Source organism: Hetaerina americana, unplaced genomic scaffold (assembly GCF_022747635.1).
Source record: "Hetaerina americana unplaced genomic scaffold, ioHetAmer1.1.p SCAF_14, whole genome shotgun sequence".
NCBI lineage: Eukaryota > Metazoa > Arthropoda > Insecta > Odonata > Calopterygidae > Hetaerina > Hetaerina americana.
The window spans coordinates 5,208,338-5,232,430 of NW_027286514.1; the positions used below are offsets into that span (position 1 = coordinate 5,208,338).

The 24,093-nt window shown below is 41.3% G+C and overlaps 1 protein-coding gene across 1 annotated transcript in view; it reads right to left on the reverse strand.

Moving 5' to 3' along the window:
- The window catches only part of Trim9 (E3 ubiquitin-protein ligase Trim9), a 195,908-nt gene that overhangs the window by 23,443 nt on the left and 148,372 nt on the right, over positions 1-24,093 (reverse strand). The window contains exons 4-5 of the mRNA XM_071583583.1: positions 9,980-10,136; positions 6,123-6,155 (exon numbers count right to left, since the gene is read on the reverse strand). Coding sequence (XP_071439684.1) covers positions 6,123-6,155; positions 9,980-10,136 — 190 coding nt within the window. The remainder of the gene's footprint in view (positions 1-6,122; positions 6,156-9,979; positions 10,137-24,093) is intronic.

Genomic DNA, 24,093 nt, shown 5'->3' on the forward strand with positions numbered 1-24,093 from the left:
AAAGCCAGCCATCAGAGCAACAGCGGAATGCCCCGGCCACTAATATATCAAATCGTGTGAAATTGCGTGATTTTATTTCTATTAAAAGCCCAACTTACGCGAAGGGTATGACAATACATTTGTTTCGTCAAGGTGACCAAAAATGTGTCTGAATTTTATTTATGATTCGCAATCGGAATGGCAGCATGGCATTTTAATACAGACACGTGCGTAGAAATAGGAAATACGCCATTGACACCAATTAAATCCTTCTTCACTACTTCCCTACGTTTTTAAGTCATTTTTTTAAGCGATCGTATATTCAAGTACCAATAGGCCATTGAACTGACATTCATAAATATCTTTAGAAAAAGGGAGAGGGCGAAAAATTCTTCGGACAAAGTTAATTAGGAATTCGAGGGGAAAGAGGGGGGGCGACATGTCTAAATTGTACGTATCACAAGGGGCCGGAGGACGAAGGAGGAGGATTTATGGAAATATATGAATAAAAAATTGCCATTTGGCAATGTGACAAATAAGATTTAGACGAGAAGGAATTTTAGGCACTGGGCTTTTAGACAGTGGATTTTGCACAGAGAACGTGGTAGAATTACTTTTAGCACTTGCCGAGTTTGCTGTCCTTCCTTCCTATTAAGGATTTAAATCTCTTCCGCTCCTTTCTGCTGCACTATACTGCCATATAAGATTTCAGACCGAATCCATTACATTCTGAGCACTAGTGACCTGTTGATTTCTTGCTCAAAACTTAATGCTCTAAGCAACCCTGAAATAACAAATGCTTGTACCGTTCCATTTTTTTCTTTTGATTTTGATCGCGGCGACCTGACCTACAATACATAAATATCACGTCATGTGTTTCCTTTCCATCCTTCCACCCTCAGATTCCTAACAACATTTGTCGTATTTACTTGTGGGCGTGCGTTTCGTGATCGACGCTGAGAGATTAAGTTTTCATTTTAAATGCGACGGATTATTAACTGGTACATAAATATTCCGAGGGTTCATACCACGAGTGGACATGGCAAGCAAGCGCACGGGGGAAGAGGACAATCAATCACAGACAACTTGCCGACGCATACGATCAACCAGCGCATGCGATCAAAATTGCCGCCGTTACCACCCTCGAGGGTAACGGCGAGAAAAATAAAAAGAATTTTCAAATGCCCGGGGGATTGACAGTCCATCGCACACAATTCCCTCGCTCGCCCCTCCGTCGCACACCCTCGGCGAAGCGCGGGAACACCGAGAACCGACCGAGCGAACGACACGCAACGAACACTTCTGCTCAATTGGGATGGGCTGGGGGGAAAAGGAAAAAAACGTCTCCCCCTTCCGAGAGTGGAAGGATGAGACCCGTGAAGAGACGAGAGAGGGAGCGGGGACATGAAAGGAACGTCGGACGGGGTCTAATTGCGACCACTGTCATCAGCGTCGGTGCATTTCTGCCAACCTTCGCATAAGCGTCAAAAAACGCACTCACTCTCTCTCGCTCCGCATCCCCCACGTGAGGCGACGCTGCGACGAAGCGCTAGCATGCGGGATATCAAAAGCGCAACGAATTGGGGGAGGGGAGAGAAGGACCGGGGGCATTGACGTCACGAGGGGGCGGGGAGGACGTGTCGCGGATCCCTCTTCTCGTTTTGGGGAAAGGTCTCTCTCGGTCGCAACAAAAGTTTTTAATTAGTTCGGGGCCAATCAGTTCAAAGAAGGCCATTAACGCGTTTCAGGGGGGGGGGGGAGAGGGGGGTGGTTGGGAGAGGAAAATAAGGACATCACGTGGCGCATTGGTTTCCAACCCCCCACCCACGAGAGGAAATGGAGAGAGAGAGAGAGAGAGAGAGAGAGATAAGGGTTGGTTTTGTGGCGCGGGGGTGTCCAAGTAAACCTAATCCCCGGCGTCGATATAACAACACCGACGAATATGATGTGGGAGATAGAGAGGGAGAGAGGTGAGGAAAGGGGACGAAAGGGGATGTGATTAAAACCCTAGCTCATTCCAGCTAGCACCGTACATTTTCATCACGTCGAAATGTACAGGGCGGGAACTAAGGAAGATGAAATTCACTCATCCACGTTAAAAATATAACAGGTTTAAATATGAAAAAATCCGCATCCTTTAGAAGGCAGTAATTAGTACTACACACATGGAAGAGACTAGCTATTTTGAAGGCAACATGCTGCGAGAGAATGCGTAATATTTTACTTGATGGATATTTCATAATGAATTCCAGAGCATTAAATAGCTAATAGTAACACACGACAGACGTGATCCTATTATTAATTTCCATCATAATTATGCACTCATCAAATCGCAAAAAAACTGCATGGTGAATGTGGTACCGCAGGCGGTCTTTCGGTCATTTCCAATAATATGGTTCCTTAATAGTTAATTACGTCATAATTTATATGCATATATATAAGTATTATATACTTATTATATTATTGAATCATTCATTATAAAATGTAACTATATACATACATATTAAAATAAAGAATTCAATAATGTATTGCGATAATTAAAGCTTCATTAGCAATTTAATTATGTTATATAATTAACAAAAAATATTCCGGACAAAATTTGTTATCCGCGTGACCTATGACATTTTGACAGGTTTTAGCTTGTTTAAATTTTAAATTTGAGAGCGACACATCTCGGCAGTTCATGCTCTTTAAATTACTTCGTTTGATGCTTTGTTTTTGCACAACATAGGTCTAAAAAATACCGATGTCCATTGCCTTGCAGTATAAACGTTTCGTCCCATACACCTAACGCTGCCATTTAGTGTGCAGCCTGAATATTGTCGACAAATATACATTTTATAAAATGATAGCTTTAACTGAATTGTTAAAAAAATATTTTTAAAATGATATTTCTCACCGGCATTCACGTTGGATGAGAAACTGAAAACTACGACCAGGGGTTTAGTGGGAGGGAGAAAAGGCTCTAGTGACATTATCCCGTACATATAAACGTAACATAAAAGTTGAATTAAAATATACAATGAATTACAAAAATTAATCTTCTTTTGCCCGCACTTTTATGCATAGAGGTTTAGAGAAAAATTAGAGCACAGAGTTTAGAAAATATGTAACATCGGAGTTGGCTAAAGAAGTCGGATGAAAGAAAAGAACGTACCTAGCAACAAACGTCAAAGGTATATATATATATATATATATATATATATATATATATATATATATAACTGTTGTGAAAGCCTCACGGATGTGAATAATAATAATGTACACCTTGATAGAACTAGCAAACAAAAAAACACAGAAACACACAAAAAAGAAACTTACAAGTATTTCGAAATTTCGGCGGCGATACCATCTTTCACAAGGGAGAGAAGGAACTCTAGCTCGAGTGCGTGTGAGTTTCTTCTTTGTGCGTTTCTGTGTTTTTGTGTTTTTTAGCTAGTGCTATCTTGGTGTAAAGTAAATATGTATATATATATCATGTGCACCAAGTATATATATATTTATAATATGCATGTGTATATATATTGCATATTAAATTTTGGGAAAAATACACACATTTATTACATATAATATACATGCATACATGTATATGACAACCTCAATCAATGGCTTATGAACAAGTTTTCGATAAAAATCTCCCATCTCTTGTCCACCTTTCTCCAAAATACTACCGTCCCAAAATGGAAATAATTTTCACATGATTTTTCCGCACCTCTGGACTTCCCTTTTGAGAACCTTTCCATCACCTTGACAACATTTAATGTCTCGAAGATTAATTCAACATTTTTTTCCAGGGAGCTGTCCATATTAAATTATGCCAGAGGTGAAAGGGGTGCGTTGAGAGCTGGGTCGGAATGATTATGAGTCCGTTTACCAAAGCTATAAGTCGATTTGCGTACAAGATCGTGAAAAACATTCAATCACAAATTCATTTAAAACATTCTAAATCACAAAATTTGTTAAGTTAAAAATATACCCCAAAATATTTTTCAAATTTGCCGCATTTAGAATATTACCCATGAAAAAAACACGAGGGAGTTTCATAATATTCTATCAGTTTGGAGACACGAGCCCTGACGAAAGAGGGGAGGTTAAAGTGGCCGTAAAAAAATATACCACCACGACTTTGGACCAATCTTTCATCTTTGTTTCTTTTTGCAGACCAAACACTCGGGAGGTTAAGATTTAAATTATGAAACAGATAATGTACTATATGTGTTCTTAGGGGGTTAATTTAATGATACGACATTGACTGCTCTATGTTTAACGGAATACCACAATGAGATAACATAACCGATGGACAAGGGACGAATTCCCTTGCGAGAAGGTAAATTATTGACAAAACTGAGGACTGCCTCCAGTCATATTTACTAACCACGCATAGCTATAGCTTATTACTTCAGTGAGTCTATTCTTTTCCCTTTGAGCTATTTGTCAGTACGGGTGGTATCTTAAAATGGCTCGTGCCCGACAGATTGTGCCCGATGTCTCCCATTCTTCAATTATTAGAGTGTATGTACATATGTGGCATACGAGAGTGATTGAGCCGAGCGGATACGTTTCAGACAGTATTAGAGCCCTAGCATGACTTTAAAGAGATAAACGTAAACTTATAAAACAAAGGAAACATTTGTCAAATATTTCAACTATGAAAAATCAAGGACACGACTGACATTGAATATTTAAATATAAAAATTATTTGTTTAACTTGGCACTTAGATCTGAAACAATAAAAAGCACAAAAGAACAACGCGAAGAAATATATTTTAAATGTTTTAATGTGATCATTTCAGTATTTCAACGAGTAAGCATGTGAGAACACTAAAATATAATGGCAACACTATATTTTAGTGTTCTCACATCCTATGACCTCCTAGAGAAATGTATAACGCAGAAATTGATTATTTCCTCATTCTCTTGACAGTGAAATGCACGTTCCGTATAGTAGTCGTAATTTACCTCGTTTTGTCTTAATCATGTCTCATTTACGTTACAGGAATCTTGCCAACGTGTCTATGTATTCATTCCGCGTGCAAGCTTTATTAGTACTTGAGGTGATACGGCGTGACGGATGTCGCAGTGGGGGTCAGAGGTTGGAAAGAATATCTTGCTGCGACCGCGATCATTACTGCGCGATCACCAGACTCTCATTTTCGCCGCGGATAGTAGTTTTAACAACACGTGGAAGACGGTAATTTTCTCCGGTGGAAGGTCACGCTTAAATTGGTAGCGTGCCACCAGTTGATTGAGCTATTCCAGATGAGCAGATGGTGAAGTGCGGTGCCCAATAGAGGAGGGAAAATACGTATGAAGAAGTTTTCTCCTCGACGACATTACTCTGCTCCGCTATTCCATACGTACTTCTAGAAGCTGAAACTAAAGCAATCCGGGTAAAGTTAAGCGCTGAGAGGAAGGTTAAGGCCAATTGATATCACAATAAAATATAAACCATAGGAGGCAGCAACTTGGTTGAACTTGGGTCGTAATTGTACTGGCCGATTTCACTGTTAAGTTTATTGTCATCCCACTGCACCAAGTAAATTACGCAAGATTAATAAATTATACACTAAAATACGCAAAATATAAGACTATTTTTCCACGTGTGCATTCGCACTGCAGGGAAATATCGGAATTTATTTTTTCACACTTCGTTGATTGCGTTTATGAGGGTACATTACCTTGAGACATTGACATCTTTTTGATTTTCGCTTATATTTTCCTCAGACGACGTCTATGACTGTATATCTACTACTATGTTTTACATTATACGGAGGAACCTTCTCATGACCTGGCCGGGTGCAGTGGTATGAAATCTGGCGTAGAACTACAACAGATGGAACACTAGGTAACAAGCAGAAAAGGCCGAAGCGGCGAGGCTTCGAGGGACGGGGAAACGTTTATAGGCATGGGCGAAGATGATGAACTACTCACTAAAATACGGACAAATGCAAGGAAATATTCACTTCTATAACGTACACACAAAAGCAAAGATAGAGAGAGAGAGAGAGAGATGAATGAGGAAAGGAATCAAAAGGAGATGCCGACAGAATTACGAAAGCCAGAAAAAAAGTCACACACAAGCAAACACGCACACACAAGAGCAAAAAGCACTTTCTGGTATTGAAAAGCGAGCGAGAACGTACCTGCTGGTAACCTTTCCTCGCCATCTTTGGCAGCTTTATTTCGGAAGACAGGAAGTGGAGTGGGGAGATGAGGGAAAGGGGGGGTGGAAGAATTGGGTAGGGCGAAAGTAGGGGAGAGGAGAGAGGAGGTTGCCATGGGCGTGTCGTGAGGGATGAAAGAGAGGACAAGGGGGGGAGAGAAAAAGAAGAGAGAAAAAAGAGACGTCGGTGAAGCTCACACAACAAATACAACGGATATAAATATATGTTCAATTTTTTAGGCGTAACACTATCATCACATACAAATTATCATAGGACTACGGTCTATTCTAAAACAGCACATGGAATACAAATACCCCAACACCAACAACACGCATACACAAATGCACACTCAGTGTCAGTTCAAGCGATTTGGTCAGTAGTGGGGATCGTTATAAAAACTTGGGAAGATTCAAGAGAAAACTCTTCATCCATTGACGAATATCGAAACTTTTCATCAAACACCGTTAAACATTCCCACAGTCACCAGGCATTAACTAGTAGTAGAATAGAATCAGTAGAAATATTTCACTTTAAATTTCCTGTTTATTCTTATGGCATATGTATGAAATTATACACACTATTATCCCCCGCAAGATATACCTGTGACGCTGGTTATGACAGCTCATCTCTTCATATATACATTTTAATTATTCCAATTCTTAATTTACTTATTCGATTATCTTTAATTAGAAAATTTTTATTTGATTTCTGGTTCCTTATAGGATTAATTGTTCACTATTTCTCTAAACTGAACACCCTGACCTTATGCAAAACGCTATTTGTTTTATCTTTCTTTGCCCAAATGGGTTAACCCAGATGATTGATAAAGTTGTGCATAGACACAATTTCATTGCAAAAAAAGGAATTCAAGACTTCTATAATGTATAAAACTGTTTCATATACAACTACTTTAAAAATCTACGTGGGTTTCGCCAATTGTTATAAACTTGTCAGTTACGTGTGCATTCTGTGCATTGATTTCAAAATCAACTATGAGGGGAAAATTTGGATTTGCTATTGATTTTGAAATTAAGTAGTTCCTGACCATCGATCCAACGTGCAATTTAGAGTCGAGGATTTTGCTCCATTTTCCATTCTAATTAGTCAAGCGCCACTTCAGGAACGCATGGAAAGGTTTATAGAAGTGGGCGGAATGGAAATGCATTACGAAATAGGAAACGGAGTGTGAACTGGTGAATGCGTGTCGGACACACACTAACAGAGTACTGCTTTGATGGTGAAGGACTCTGAATTGAGTATAGAGAGAAGCATGGAGGAGGAAAATGCGCATAATAAGTGAAAATGATGAGTGAAATTTAAAAACTCTGATATCAATATACTTTATAAAAACAAAACCGAGGGGAAGTTAATGAGCAAAAAACTAGAATATAAAATATTAAATAAATAAGTGAAATCAACAAATTTATCGAGACTAACCACTTATATACTAGGCAGTGGATTAACTCTAGGAGAACAGAACTTTACTTAAACCTTTCATTCTCTCCTCTAACTTTACATTAGAATATGGATCAGCTCATGGCATTATTAAGTAGCCCATTTGGACAATGTGTATCACAAATTAAACAAACCTTCTGGCTCGTTATTAAATATTATTACCGTAAACAAATATTAATTGCGTACATTAATTAAAACCTGTGTCACTCCAAAAGAGACGGCAAACATTATCATTTCGGACGAACGCATTCTTTTGAGGAAATTTCTAAATAGGCATTTGAAAGGGAACCACACTCTCGTTTGATGAGTTTTATTTGAGTGAGGTGGTATACAAGCGGAGTAGGCATAACAGCCAAGAAATTACACACATTTGGGAATCACCGTTGCGTATCAATTCCACCAAAAATATATTATAATTATCGCATGTTTCACTACAGAACTCGTCTTACCGGGTCGAAACGGGTAAACAACTTTCAGAACCGTCGCCGAGTACATCAATTACTCGCCGGTAAAATAATTATTTTTTTTGTTTGATCAAAGAATTCGGAATACACAAAGAGTGATTCCAAAATGGTTGTTTTATTCTTGTCTCCTAAATCCACTCCGCTTTGAACTTTCCTGATCCAAATAAAGGTAATCATATCAGGGGAATATTGGCCCCTTTCACATTTACGGTCTCGGAAATTCTTCAAAAGGAAGGGTTTGCCCCGAAAAAAATTGTTGCATTAACTTTTGAAGTGACCCACGTACATGCACACCAAGAAAAGAACATGATCCAAAAAAATTACAACATCACTTTACTTTAATTCGTCGTTCACAGAGATGACATAATTTGCAACGGCTTGTGAAACGAAATGAAAAAAATCCCAAAGAATAACTGAAGATTGTGTGAACTCGGAACGCACATTTGCAAACGATCTGGCATAATTTTATTTATCGCCTGTTTAAACAAAAGGGATGTCGTAGATTTTTAGTAATTGGTTAGCATTAATTTGCTCAAAGAGGAGAAATAAACTCAAGGTGAAATGGAAGAAACGTACCTCAAAGTGACAACTTTAGCATACATTTACTCCACTTACGATACACCACAAATATCATCTTAGCAGTACTACTGTTAGTGAAATACATCAAGCAGTGAAAAAACATAAAAATACGATATTATGCCTATACATATATATATATATATATATATATATATATATATATATATATATATATATATATACATATATATACATATATATAGGCATATATATATATATATATATATATATATATATATATACATATATATATATATATATATATATATATATATATATATAAGTGTTCATATATATCTAATATTCTCGACACCAGTAAAATTATCAGCGAATCACGAAAGCAGCATTGAAAGAGTTGAATTTATTAATGCGGACTACCACCACAAAATTTACGTATCTACACAATGAGTTAGTCAGACATAAACCATCCCGCAAAAATCTTTGAAAAATAAATCAAGAATAAAATTACGATCTACTTTCTGATGAGTATTATCAAGGTATATTATGTGACGATGGGAAGGTATTTTTATCCGAGGAATGAAAAACGTAAATTATCAAGTTACTTTTCGACCACAACTAGGCACTTGCAGTCATTATGAAAACATGAAAATATTAAATCAGGAACAAACATGTAAATAGGACAGGTTCTTGCGTGTTGTAGCAATTGATACGAATATTAAGAATATTGCATACATAAATTTATATAAATATATGTACGTATGTATATATAATTTATTTATAAACATATACGAACATCAATATTATGTATACAGATATTAAAAGCGAGAAAATCTCTTTTTATCTTGTAATTGTACATAAACGGATCATGTCGTACTTTAAGTCTTCTAGGTAAAATCAAAAGGTAGAATTGTCCGCAACGATATTACAGCTGAAACGTTAATTGCGGACGGAAATATATTTCTGCACCCGAGTGGCAAACTGACTTAATTCGCCATACGTGCGCACACAGAAATCGAAATGTTTTCCGGCGGGAAGAAATTAATTCCCACCCCTCCCCAAATTTTACTTTAGAAGCACCCATACGAAAAATTTCAATTCCACCAATCAATTTAGATCCTCCGCCCCTCCAATAAATTTCTTCCAACTTACCGCCGGTTACGAAAAATAATTATCCCGTTATAGGACGCTGAAAAAAATCTTTTTTTAAACTTTAATTTCATTCCGCGAAATCATCAAATAGGTTTTTACGAGCCCGCAGAAACAATTATTCCGTCAGCATTTCTCCACCCGATTCAATCAACTTTCTCGCTTTCATTCGTACGGGGAAGTGGAAAACAGGAAGAGAGAAGGCAACACATTGCCAGGCAACGGACGTACGCTTCATCTGGATGAAGTTGAGCTGCTCGATGGCTCGAAGGACGGACTTGTCGTCGAGGGTAAGGTCAAACTCGTGGGATGCCCTGGGGGTCGTGGCCATCTCCTTGTGCCACGTTATGTCCACGTTGGCTACTCGATTGATCAACATGGAACCGATCTGCAATAAAAAGAGAGAAATGATTAAACAAATTGGAACAAAAAAACGAGGGTATTTTTATAATTTAACAGCGGGTAAACTTTCTCTTCCACGCCAAAGGCAGTGCTCGATTCCATCTCGCATTGGTCGGAGACTTGAGGGAGAGATGGGAGTGGACTACCCAATTCTGCAACCGCATTGTGTGTGTATATATATATATATATATATATATATATATATATATATATATATATATATATATATATATGCTTTCGTAGACGTAACACGGAAGTGCCGAATAGTACAATACACAGTAACACACAATATAGAAACACAAAAAAAGAAAACACTCACACGTATTTTCTTGATATTTCGACGGAAACAATCCGTCTTCCTCTGAAGATATAGAATATCATTACTATCATACATACATCAAATATCATTACTTCTATATCTTCAGAGGAAGACGGATTGTTTCCGTCGAAATATCAAGAAAATACGTGTGAGTGTTCTTTTTTTGTGTTTCTATATTGTGTGTTACTGTGTATTGTACTATATATATATATATATATATATATATATATATATATATATATATATATATATTCATATATACATGTGTGTGTGTGTACACAAAATAAAATGTATATGTATAAAATATACACAATATAAAATATATATATACACACACGTTCAGACATGACAACCCACCAAATGGCGAGCACATATTCTTTCACGTGGATAAAGATATGATGATAAGGGATAGGAACACATAAAAGACGAACACAGGAATGGTGGGGAAGGTGGAATCGAGCAGATCACAAGCGAAAAAAGTTTAAATATTTATATGCATAGATTGCAATAGAAGTAATGGTATTTAGTTATTATATTAAATAACACAATATATCTCCGTGATCTCAGACAAATGAGTAGCGAGCCAACTAATCAATTCAGAGATATTAATTTGCTTGTTTTTATTTGTTGATGGGTGTGCGAGCATTAAATTAAATTTAAAAATAATCAACACATTTACGATGATTTCTACCGTGAGCCGGGATGATACCGCATTTTGCGAATGTTTAAGGCTACCATTAAGCGCAAAACCCTTTGCGTTTGCGGTGGAGTTATGGGTGAGCATTTCAATGTCATTAATTTAAAACGGAGGAATGGGTAGGATCTAAGTTACGGTGTTTGATGCACAACGGGCGATGCATGGCAAGACGAACGAAAAGGAGCAATCGAGTTCCTGAGGGCCTGCCTGCCTCCACGATCAGTAAAATGTTGGGTGCAAACGCGGAGGGGGGAGAAGGCAAAGTAATCAAGCACCGCGGATCAGAAAGGGGGCCGGGGTAAGAAAGTCGAAGCCTGAACAACACCTCAATATTTAATGGGTACGGATTCCAATTACTGCTGCGATGAACTACATTAATCGTTTTCTCAGCGATAATTGAAGCAGTAAGTCCGCATACCACGTCACACCAGAAAAGGGTGTGGGATTATTCAAGATAGTGATAAAATGATATGGTGGACAAGGAAAGATTGCGCAGTGCTGCAATGTCACGAGGAAATCACAGCAATTTCGCTTGATAAGCACCGAATAAAATGATCTAACAAGTTATTTTCGTATTTCAACCAGTGGAAGGAACTGATGACCAACTTAAAATTTGGTGATATTGATTTGTATTCTTAGATGGAAGTGAGATATTTCACAAAATACGTCAAATATGGCTGGGATATAAATTTGACGGCACGACATGACACAGGGGGAAGGGAGATGGAGTATTACGGAAACAAATCCAGAGGACCCTGGTCCTACCCAATCGGTGCTCTTCCGGTATATTTAAGGGGTTGCCTCTATTTCGGGAATAGCCGATTTCATACTCTGCATTTAATTATTTTATATATATATATATATATATATATATATATATATATATATATATATATATATATATATATATATATGTATATGTAAGCGTTGGATAACAATCAGAAACCTCTTAAGCGATGGTGATGAACAAATATTCGGCGGCTTTCAACTTTCCGACTGGCTACATAAAATAAACTTAATATAAAAATATTGCTAATTGTTCAAGTATTCATTTTTAGATGGTATACCCGCTAAGAGAGCGTGTAAAAAATTTGTATTTGATTTGGTTTTTAGAATTTTTCTTTTGCAACTCTTTTATCTGTTCATTTATTTTAATTAAATTTCATGGGCATGCCCATCGCCTCTTTGTATCTGCGTCTTGAGGATAAGAATTAATTGAAAGTTATATCTCTAATAAGGAGGAAGAGGGCTATCTGTAGATAATTCATGATTAAACACATGGAGTGCCATTTTGAAATGCCCATTACATTTTACACCGGAACATGGTACGAGTTATTAAACACGGGGGCATTGTGCAGGTACTTTGACCTCACAAATCAATACCCAAACCTTGCCAGAGGGAAATGCAGAAGGGGTTTCCTTCTCCTCTAAGGCGGTTGAAAAGCATACACCTCTCTCTTCGCTACCATTGCGTAGCCCTACGCTTGTGGCAAAATTTCAAATGTCCTTACAATGAGGGAAAAATTCACCATATCTCAGGTACCAGGCCTAAAATATTTGAACATTAAGGGGCTGTGAACTACAAAGGCAAATGAAAACTGAGGGATGGTTAATTTAAAATCATTAAATTTACAATTAAAAAATATGATAATGTTTTCAATAGTGATAAATTTACGTGTCCCACAATGAACAGTCCCTGTCGTTTACCTATGCCATGAAATACCATTTACATACAAAATAAAATGAGTTCACGGTGTGACGTTGTGCTTGGCGCAGCGTCACTTGCCCAGTTCGAATACGCGCGCCCCTCTCGCGAGCCGTAGAACGGCGGGGCGCTATCTGTGGGCGCCGACAATGTATGTAAGAAAAAAAGAGGAGCGGGGCGCGCCGCGCGCGGAGAGTGCCGGCCAACACGTGGTAAGGAGAGTTCGTTGTGAGATGTCCGAGAGAGAAGGTCGTGTGCTATCATCGTCGAGTCACCGACAGCCTGCGAACACCGGGGGTGCGCGTGCCAGCAACCGACCTCGCCGTGTGGGCCCCCCGCAGGCCCCGACCGGAACATCGGGAGCCAGCAGTCGACAGCGAGGCGGCCACCCAACATCGTGGCCCAGCAGGCGTCGGCACCGCGCGTCATGTTTGCTTGGGAGCGCCCACACCTTTTCTTGTGATAATAAATAGTTCTTATGAAGTTTACTCGTCGGAGTCCATTTTTATGCGCCTCCTTGCGCCCCTCGTGATTTCAGCTGAAGAGCCGCTGCCCACCCCGGGGCACATAAAAGGTGAGCGAGCCCTCCCCTGGGACGAGGAGTGTGATGGGCCAGGTGACAGCCAGCGGCGTGACTCTGCGGCTAGCCATGCGGCTAGCCTGGCGCCCTCAAAACAAGTAGAGTCGCGGCCTCCCTTGTCTCGCGGTATCGGGGAAAATTTATCTATAAATTAAATACCGCGTCACAAATGGTGCCCAACGTGGGGCAGCCTTTCTATTGTTGTGCGAGTAAAGTGACAATTATATTTCGAGAGTGCGCATGAGGCGCGAGTGTAAAATGGCGTCGCGTCGGCCTTGACGAGGCAACAATGGTGTGAAGGAGAGCGAGCGGAGTGATATCGGCATGGTGTGCATAGCGTGTGTGTGAGCGGGAACGATGCGTGATTAACATCGCGCGAGCGCTAGTTATTACGTACAGCTCCTTCGCGAGCGGTACAAAATGTTTCTAATTGATTTATAAATTAGTCCTTTTTTTGCTATACATTTTCATGAAATTAAGAAATTTAAAATTCTTTGTGAGGGAAGCAGTAAATAAGAGATTATAATTTCTACTCAATCTTTTGTACTTGAATGTGGTTTGTGCGGTTGCTTTGAGTGGTTGCTTGGCGTTGAGGGTGGGATGAAAGCTGTGAACATTCCCGAGGCGACTTGTTTCCAGTTAAGTTGCGGAGGGACGATCGGTTTCTAAGATTAACTACTATTAATGGCGTGAGGGAAGCTCCGTGCGTGGCCACGTATCCCTAGAGTGGCAGAGGATCCTTTGAAAAGAGGAAGTGGAGTTTGTAAATTTTGAATTTTGAGGTTAGGTTATGCTTTTAATATAGAATTCTGATTTATTCTACCCTATTTGTTATAATAACTGTAGAATAGGGAAATAGCTTTAGATTAGGATTAAATTTTTGCAGTAAGCGTATTTTAAGGTTAGGTGGGGCAAATCCTTTAATTATTCAATAGGTTAAGAATTTTCTTCTTCCTAATTTACAATGGAGGGTGACACTGGATTTTTGGCGAGATATCAGAGAGATATGAGGGCACTGCTACGGCATTCAGCGGTAAAGGCAGAATTTGAAATAATTAAGCAAATGAGTGAAGAAGAGGTGGAAAATGAGTTGTCAAGTAAAGGACACTCCTTGGTAGGGCCACTCTTAGTGCGCAAAGAGCGATTATTGCGGGCTAAGCTTCTTTTGGCACAACCACGATTAGGAACACCATGGTCCAAAGAATTAGACGAGGATGTGCAGCCTGACGATGTAACCCTCTCAGGAGCTCTACACGCCTTAAACTGGGACGAAGACCTAGAGGCAGGATGGAAAATGCAAGGAGCATGCAGTAAGGGGCATAAAAAGAAGCACATCGAGACGGAGAAAGTTGCCGCAAGCGACGGAGAAATTAATGAGGAACTGAACCCCATTCAGACCATTACAGCAAACGCAGCGGGAGGCCCTCAGCCCAAACTGCCGCTGATGGACTCATATGATTTTCCGCCGTTGGGGGAAAGGAGAGAAGCGTCAGATTTGACCAGAGAAAAGGAAAAACTGCGCATTCTGCCTTCGGAAGCGAAATCAAATCAGAAAGAGATACCAGTACAGAGCGACCGCAACTCTGAGGAAATAAAGGAGTTGCGCAGTCAATTGCAACAGCAGAACGAGATGATCAACAACCTGACGGATGGAATTAGCCGAATTTTACAAAAATTGGGCAGTGAGAAGAACGATAAGGAAGTGAACTTGAGAAAGGGTTCCAAGAAAAAGTATCGGAGGGAAATAACATCCACTTCGTCATCTCCTTCAGAGTCGGAGGTAACGAGCGGGTCGTTATCTACTGACAGCAGTGATGACTCGGACGATACAACAGGGAACGATGGACATAGACAGAGCATCAGCTCTGAGTTAGGAAGGGCCAGTGCTCCGAGAAAATTGGCATCTAAATCCAAGAGACATCGTACGAGCTCGTCACGCTCAGCTGAGATCTCGCAAAGATGCATAAAGGCGTTCCAGAGTTGGAAGCTTGAATTTCGAGGAGACGGCAATTCAAAGGCAAGAGAGTACCTCCAGAAGTTGGGAAACATCAGAGCCAGCACTAATGCCTCGGAAAGCGATATCTTGAAGGTTTTGCCGTTTACTCTTCGAGATACCGCTTACAACTGGTATGCGGCCACGGAGGAGTACATCAAAGACTGGAATGACTTTGAACGACGATTTAAACAGAGATTCGTCGAAGAGTGGGACGAAGAGCAAGTGATGAGGGAAATTACCAATAGAACCCAAGGGAGGAAGGAGAGAATAGTAGAATTTATAGGCAACTTACAACATCTTTCTAAATATTTGAAGAAACCGTTGTCAGAGAGGAAACTGCTCAAGGTCGCATTGAGCAATATACTTCCAGAATATCGAAATGAGGTAAAGGATCGACGCCTTAAGACGTTGGATGAACTGATGGATTGTGGTCAGAAGTATGAAAGAAGAATGGCAATCAATGCTCGTTATCATGACCCTATGCCAGCTAGCGAGTCGCTAATCACGACTGGCGCTTATGTGAGGAAAGGAGAAGAGCAAGAATCAAGAAAACTAGCGAAAGTAGGGGCCCTGGGGAGCAATGTGGAGGAAATGAATAAGAAGACCAGCGAACTTCAACCCAATGAGGTCAAGAAAAAGTCCATTACGGACGGAGGAGGGAGAATACCGCCCACCATGGGGAAAAATGGCGAGCTGTCCCCTCCGAGAGAGGTCACGCCCAGCTCCTCTGGGGCAGGTTACAATGGCCGATGGGACAACCGGGCCATGACGAGACCTACGTGGTCTAGGCCTTCACAGGCGAGAAACCAGGGACCGGACTTTGACGGAGCTTGTTATTCCTGCGGAGAGTCGGGACATAGGGCAAATGCGTGCCCGAGAGTCCAGTGTTTCAGCTGTGGCGCAAGAGGGCATATCAGTGTCAATTGTCCCAGTCGACCTGGAAGGACACAAGAAAAGTGCCAACTTTGCGGCAAGGTCGGCTTATTGGCAATTAATTGCCCTAATTGCAAACACCTGTTTACTCGGCAGGAAAACGGACAAGCGGGGAGTCGCCTAGCCCAAGCGGCTTCCCCGCAAACCAATCCGTCGAACACAAACCGGCTGAATTAGATTTAGATAATCATAGGAATAAGTCGATTAGGTTAGGAAATGGTGATTCGATTTTGGAAAAGCCGAGTTGGACAGCCAAATTCTGCGAACCAAATTCGATCAAGGGAGATGTAAATAGTGGAATAAAGGATTGTATAGGGAAAGGAAGGGAGATAAACTCAGATGGGCCAGATGAAACATCTGCTCCTAGGTCGAGTTGGACAGCCAACATCCACCACCCATCTGAGGCGTTGGCAAAGATCAAGGATGAAGAAATCTACAGATCGAGGTGGACAGCCAACCTCTATCGATCTGGCCAATGCAATGGAGCTATCAGGAAAAGCTCTCCAGCTGAGCAGTCGAGACGGACGGCCGACCTCCACTGCAAAGCTGATATTTGCTGTCCAGCCGTTGATTTCGCCGAGCCGAGCGGGTCAGCCCGTCTCCGCCCATCAAATCAACCGCATATGGGGCAGAAGGCGCATTGGTCGACGGAGTCAGCTCCGCTCTGCCAATCCGTTAGGTCAGAAGAAAGCGAAAGGGTCAAGTCTTTGGTAGGATCGAACAGGCCAGCCTGTCTCCAGCCGCCAAAGCAAGCAGAGAGTGAGAGAATGAGTGAGAGACCTCAGAGCATCTCGTCGGTGCCACAAAGCCCGCCGAGACATGCGTGGAATGTAGATTCTGCCCAGTCGCTTCACGCGGGCCGGAAATCAGAACAGGAGAGCGATTATGAGAAATTGCCTCAAGTACTGTTCACTCTGGATCGGTTGTGTTCCAACAAAGGGACGGGCAGGAATGAGTCGAGTGAGAGTGTGACATACCCTGTAACCATTGAGGACAAACCTGATAGGCTGTGTCCGGTTCAGGGAGGGGGAGTCGGCGTGGAGTCCACGCCTAGAGTGAGTTTAGCGAGTGTGACGGCAGGGCTAGTAATCAATAAGGAGAAGAGCGAGTTTTGTTGTACCAGGGCTGCATATCTTGGATATTTGTTAGACGCAGAGGGACTTAGACCAGATCCGGAAAAGATAGCTCCAGTCGTGAATTATCCAGCACCATCTAACCTCAAACAACTAAGACGATTTCTTGGTATGATTGGATGGTACGCTCGGTTCATAAAGGACGATTCGGAAATCAAGCTTCCATTGGTCAAGTTATTGCACAAAGGTCAAGAGTGGGAATGGACAGAGGAACAGCAGAAAGCGTTTGAGACATACAAAAGGGCCATTACAGAAGCCCCGGTCTTGGCAAGGCCGGACTTCTCTAAACCCTTCATCGTACAAACTGATGCGAGTAGTGAAGCAATTGGAGGTGTTCTTTCTCAAGTGAATGAGGACGGAGAACATCCAATCGTTTATGTCAGCCGAGTTCTCACATCAGCTGAGAAAAACTATACGACGACAGAGAGAGAGTTATTAGCTATTCTATGGGCCATAAAAAAACTAAGGCCTTATTTAGAGGGCTACAAGTTCCTCGTGATCACAGACCACTCCGCACTCCAATACCTACGAAATCTCAAGGAACCTACGGGTAGGCTCGCGAGGTGGGCGCTGGAGTTGCAGCAGTGGGACTTCGAGGTGGTGCATCGTCGAGGTAAAATCCATGATTTGCCTGATGCACTATCTCGTATGTACGAGCAACTATCTAGCGAAGAGAAGATCGCTGAAATTACGGAAGTAAAGGATGAGGACCACCAACGCAGAGTCGAGGAAGTCACCAAATATCCGGAGAGGTATAAAAATTGGAAGGTCGAAGCGGGCCACTTGTATCGTTACAAGTACGATGAGCTGCTCGATCCAATCGCTGATTGTGAAGAGGGCTGGAAACTCGTGCTTCCAAAAGAATGTCGAGAGCGGGTCATAAGGGATGCCCATTGTGAACCTTCATCGGGCCACCTCGGAGTGGAAAAGACAGTCGATCGAGTCGTACGAGATTACTATTGGAGAGGGGCCTATCACGACATTCACAACTTTGTGAGGCAATGTCAGGAATGTCAACAGTTCAAAACGTCGCAGCAAGCGCCTCAGGGACTATTGGGTAAAAGAACGGTAGAGAGACCATGGAGCGTCGTAGCAGCAGATCTCATGGAGTTTCCGCTTAGCAAAGCCAAGAACAAGTACTTAATAATCTTTCAGGACTTATTTTCAAGATGGGTGGAGCTAAAGGCGGTCAGAGCTGCTACAGGGGCAAACGTGGTTAAAGCACTTGAGGAGCTTGTCCTATTTCGCTGGGGAACGCTGGAGTATCTCTTGACAGATAATGGAAAAGAGTTTGATAACAAATGCGTAAGAGAAGCATTGGCAGAGTATGGAATAACGCATACAACAACGCCTCCATACCATGCTCAGGCAAACCCAGTGGAAAGATCCAATCGAACGCTGAAGACGGCCATCGCGATGTTTGTAGAAAAAGACCATAGAGACTGGGATCAGCATTTACACGAACTAAGGCATGCAGTCAACACCGCGAAGCAGGCCTCGACTAAGATCTCGCCAGCCTACTTGAACTTCGGAAGGCATCCACTGCCAGTGAAGAGTTTGCGGCGCGAGCTTGAGAAGGGGGAAGGCATAGAGAGCAGATTGGATCCACAAGCGTGGAAAAAGAGGGCCGATAGGTTAGGCTTTTTACGAGATTTAGTAGCCGAGAATATAGAGAAAGCTCAGAAAAAACAGGCGCAAGCGTATAATAAGGGTAGAAGAAACATCGAATTTAATGTAGGAGACCTAGTAATGCGTAGGACCCACCATCTGTCCAGTGGGATTGATAGGTTTTCAGCCAAGCTAGCCCCTAAATTTGAAGGACCGATCGAGATACTAAAAAAACTGTCTCCAACAGTTTATATCGTAGAAACGCGTTCCAATAAGCAAAACGCGAAAGTAGATATTGGTGACTTGAAAAGATATATAGCACCAAGATCCACTCGTCAAAGTGGTGAGTCCTCCGAGCGCCAAGCCCACGGAGCACACTCTCAAAAAAATTCCTTATGAATTTTGGTATTATGCAATAGGTCAGCATTGTGTGTTTGCCTCATGTTATCTTGTCTGTGTGTCAAAGTGAGCGATTTATTTTTCATGATGTGAAAATCTCTGTCGGACATTATTGTTGTTATGGCACATAGCCCTTGAATTGTGGTGAACGAAAGTTTGCAAACGAGGTGTGATGTGTTTGAGCCGAGGACGTACTGCCTTTTATAGAGTGAATTATCTGAGCGAGTGATGCTTTTGTTGAAATTTTGTGAGAAATTCCCTTGGAATGTATGAAAGATTCATGCCAAAAGTTTGTTCTTACCAAATGTATTACTTGATGTTCATAGAGAATGTGGTTAAAATTAGAAAAAGTTGTGCTATCCATTTTCTATCCAATAGCTGAAGACAGAATCTCAAAACTGAGTGAACTACTGGTAGAAATCTGTGAAATTGTTGTTATTATATTGTGTTCATAGGTTTCAGTTGCAGGCTCGTTTGTAAGCGGTCCACTCGGACGAGTGTCCGGCTTAGGGAGGGGGTATGTGACGTTGTGCTTGGCGCAGCGTCACTTGCCCAGTTCGAATACGCGCGCCCCTCTCGCGAGCCGTAGAACGGCGGGGCGCTATCTGTGGGCGCCGACAATGTATGTAAGAAAAAAAGAGGAGCGGGGCGCGCCGCGCGCGGAGAGTGCCGGCCAACACGTGGTAAGGAGAGTTCGTTGTGAGATGTCCGAGAGAGAAGGTCGTGTGCTATCATCGTCGAGTCACCGACAGCCTGCGAACACCGGGGGTGCGCGTGCCAGCAACCGACCTCGCCGTGTGGGCCCCCCGCAGGCCCCGACCGGAACATCGGGAGCCAGCAGTCGACAGCGAGGCGGCCACCCAACATCGTGGCCCAGCAGGCGTCGGCACCGCGCGTCATGTTTGCTTGGGAGCGCCCACACCTTTTCTTGTGATAATAAATAGTTCTTATGAAGTTTACTCGTCGGAGTCCATTTTTATGCGCCTCCTTGCGCCCCTCGTGATTTCAGCTGAAGAGCCGCTGCCCACCCCGGGGCACATAAAAGGTGAGCGAGCCCTCCCCTGGGACGAGGAGTGTGATGGGCCAGGTGACAGCCAGCGGCGTGACTCTGCGGCTAGCCATGCGGCTAGCCTGGCGCCCTCAAAACAAGTAGAGTCGCGGCCTCCCTTGTCTCGCGGTATCGGGGAAAATTTATCTATAAATTAAATACCGCGTTACAACGGGTATTAATCAATATAGAAAGACGTAAACTGGGAATATGAATGTTAACACTATCGAAAGATGATGCAATTTTATACGAACTGAATGATGATGTGTCTAATATTGTCACATGATACATTTGGCGAATGTTTTTCGGCGTCTGGTAAGTATTTCATTTCACATTACAATCGACCGGATCAAAGCAAAATTCACATCGAAATTGCGCCCAAAAGATGACATCCCACACAACGTAATATTTGTTTTTGACTATTAATATCACCGATACTTGCACACGCACTTATGGCTAACCGTTCTACTCGTACATACTTCTCACACTCTCCTTCGTCGATTTATAAAAAGATGGAGTACAACGAGATTTCAACGAAAAACTATTTTCTAATGAAATTCTTTATTTAAAAAAAGACAAAGGAGTTAATTTTTTTTAAAATCATCATTTCTGTCTCAAATGGCATTGCCTTACGGCAGGATGCATTTAGTCCTACTTTTTTCTTGGAATTTCAATTCTAATCCTTTTTTTCTATTTAATGAGATTGTCTCCAAAAACTGACATTTCATTCTTAAATAGCAGTTGAAGTTATTGGAGGGGTGACCAACAGCAGAGATCTTTTGCGCCAGAGGGGATAGGTGGGTTATCTGGTAGTGGTACGATGTTTCAGGGAATGGAGCAAGGATGGAGAGAAACTCGGCGTCGGCATAAGCCTACTCTTAACGAAAGGTGCCAAGGGGTCTACAATTTAACGCCCCATCCGACGGAAGGTGCACTCACTTAAAGTACTCTCCACATAGCAACTCAAACAGGGATCGGGATACCACTGAAAAATAACTCTCACCTCCAGGATTCTAACCCGGGCCTTTGGAATGCCATTCTTAAGTTATCTTTAAAGAATACCTATATTTTTCAGTGCATTTTAACAGATGTTATCAGCCAAACTCGACTATTCATCTCAAATAACACACACCCTCCCATTCCAAAGACTCCATATTTTTTTAGAAATCGGCAACATAGTTTCGAACATGTAAAAACGATTGGAGCCATGTTAAAGGTATATTATTTCTTGGAAGATCCTTCCCAGAAATAATATTGTCCAGAACGCTTCAGAAAAACTTCAGTTTATCACAATTCCATTCGATGTATCCTTTGGCATAAGCAGAAACATATACTTCTCCGCTGTTAGTTGTTAACAAAGAGCATTACAGAGAAATAATATGAATGACACAATGATCTAACACGACTGGTTTTATTTATAAATATTTTTCATAAAATAGTGACAAACTGCTGACTAGGTAATCACTGTCCTATTCCCGTAATGTTTTCATCAATGTCTTCGGGCGTGGTTGTGTGCGTGCGTGCGCACTTGCGAACACACTCGTTCTCGTATTTTCAAAGGATGGCCGCGGATGTGACCTTCCCGCTGAATCAGTGTTTCCCTCTCGTCTTCCTCCCGCAGCTACGAATATCTTCCTTCACTTTTTTTCTCTTGGCCTTTCCTCATCCCTCCCCGCCCGTTTTTCTTCTCCATTCCTTTCTTTCTCCCACTGGAAGGGTGGAAACCTTCTCTCTCTCTCTATCTCTCTCTCACACTATCTTTATCTCGCTCCCCCCCCACACTTTCTTTTCTCTCCTCTCATCCGAGGCATTTCCTGTCAGCGAAGTGTCCCTTGGGATGACCCCGGCCGGAGGAAGGAAGAGAGGAGGACTGGAAGAGCCATTCCGGTCGAAGAGGGAGGCGAAACTGTAAGTTGTACTCCCTCGCGGCATTCGTCCTCCGGTGAGAATTTCGTGAAAGGTCCTCCGCTATATGTAGTTTGCATTCAAAGCAGCTAGACTTGGGACGTGTGGCGGAGCGGCATGGTGGATTAACGACTGTGCCTCTCCCAAGCATTTCAACGACTGAAACGCGGGCTCTACCTGCCACCCACCCACATGACATTCCTCAACAAGACTAGTTAGCGTACACAAATTATCCGAAAATGACGCATGAACGTTTTTAAGGTCGTGTTCAAAATAAAATCTAATAAAATACAGCTCGTTGTATTCAAAATGGATACATGAACCACGCTCTACACGTAATATTAATCTTTCTTAATGTTCCCGCCAGTTTACTCAATGATTAATTCTAAGTAGCAGAGGCCATTGATAGCTCGACGCTTCATTTGTAGTGTTCGATATTTTCAGATCAATGGCGTCGAACCCGGTTTCCTCCATAATACAATAAAGATGCCCATATCCTTGATGAAATAAACAATTTCCTGTCTTAGTATACTGTCCTCATACCAACACGTCATCTTTTTTAAATATCCAATGAGCTTTGCGCTCATTCGGCCGATCATCCCGGAGGTAGCAGTATTGAATCAGATTCTCGCCGGTATATGGCATTTTACGAATTTTACAATGTACATTTCCATTATAATGAATGAACGCACTAAGAATATTTAAGTGGGGTGAATCCATAATTCATACGCAGTGTATGAATATGTTCAAGTTTAACGGAAATTGGAAATGCTAGGCTCAATCGAAACGTAGCCCATGATTTCGTATAAGTTACTGGAATGGAACTTACAAGAAATTACGTTTGTGTTAATCAAAATGAGAATTGAATTATTAAAGTGACCTCCGAACCGAACCGAACAGAATTGTGAACTTATCATTTAAAATTATATTAATAATAATTAAAATGTTTATAGTATAATATTTTTCCCGAAGAAATCGATGGACATCATTTGTGCTTGGGAATCAATAACAAATAGCCCGGTATAAAAATATAATAGAAATATTTTAATACCAAATAGCAACAAAAGTAATTGATATAATAATGAAAAAGTATATGATATAATTTGAGTTCACATTGAAGAAACATAAAATGCTGTGAAATCTACTTCGACTACCGACGATTAGTTCGACTGCAATGATTTTGGGGGCATATGTGTTAGAAAATTCAATAATTTCATGAAAAATTATGGATTTATTTTTATAGATATCCTTAATCACGGAATGAGCTGAAAGAAATGTATTTTGTTTCACAGTGTTTTGGGCAAAGGGGCTCGAATGTAATCGGAAATTTATTCCATAAATGCATTTATAATTTGTACGTCACATGAGGGGAGCTGGTTAATGTCAGAATATTTTAGTATATGTAACGAAAAATAAAATAACAAATATTATTGATACCTAAATGCAGAATACATAATGAGGGCAGGACTCTACCGAAGAAATTATCTTCGGTGATAGGTACATACTATAGACAAATTCTCAAATTCTGTAATATAAACTTGAACCACAAATAAATTTCCCAATATCACTGCTATTTCATTTGTTCCTCAGTGATTAGAAAAAAATATGCCATACCTTTTA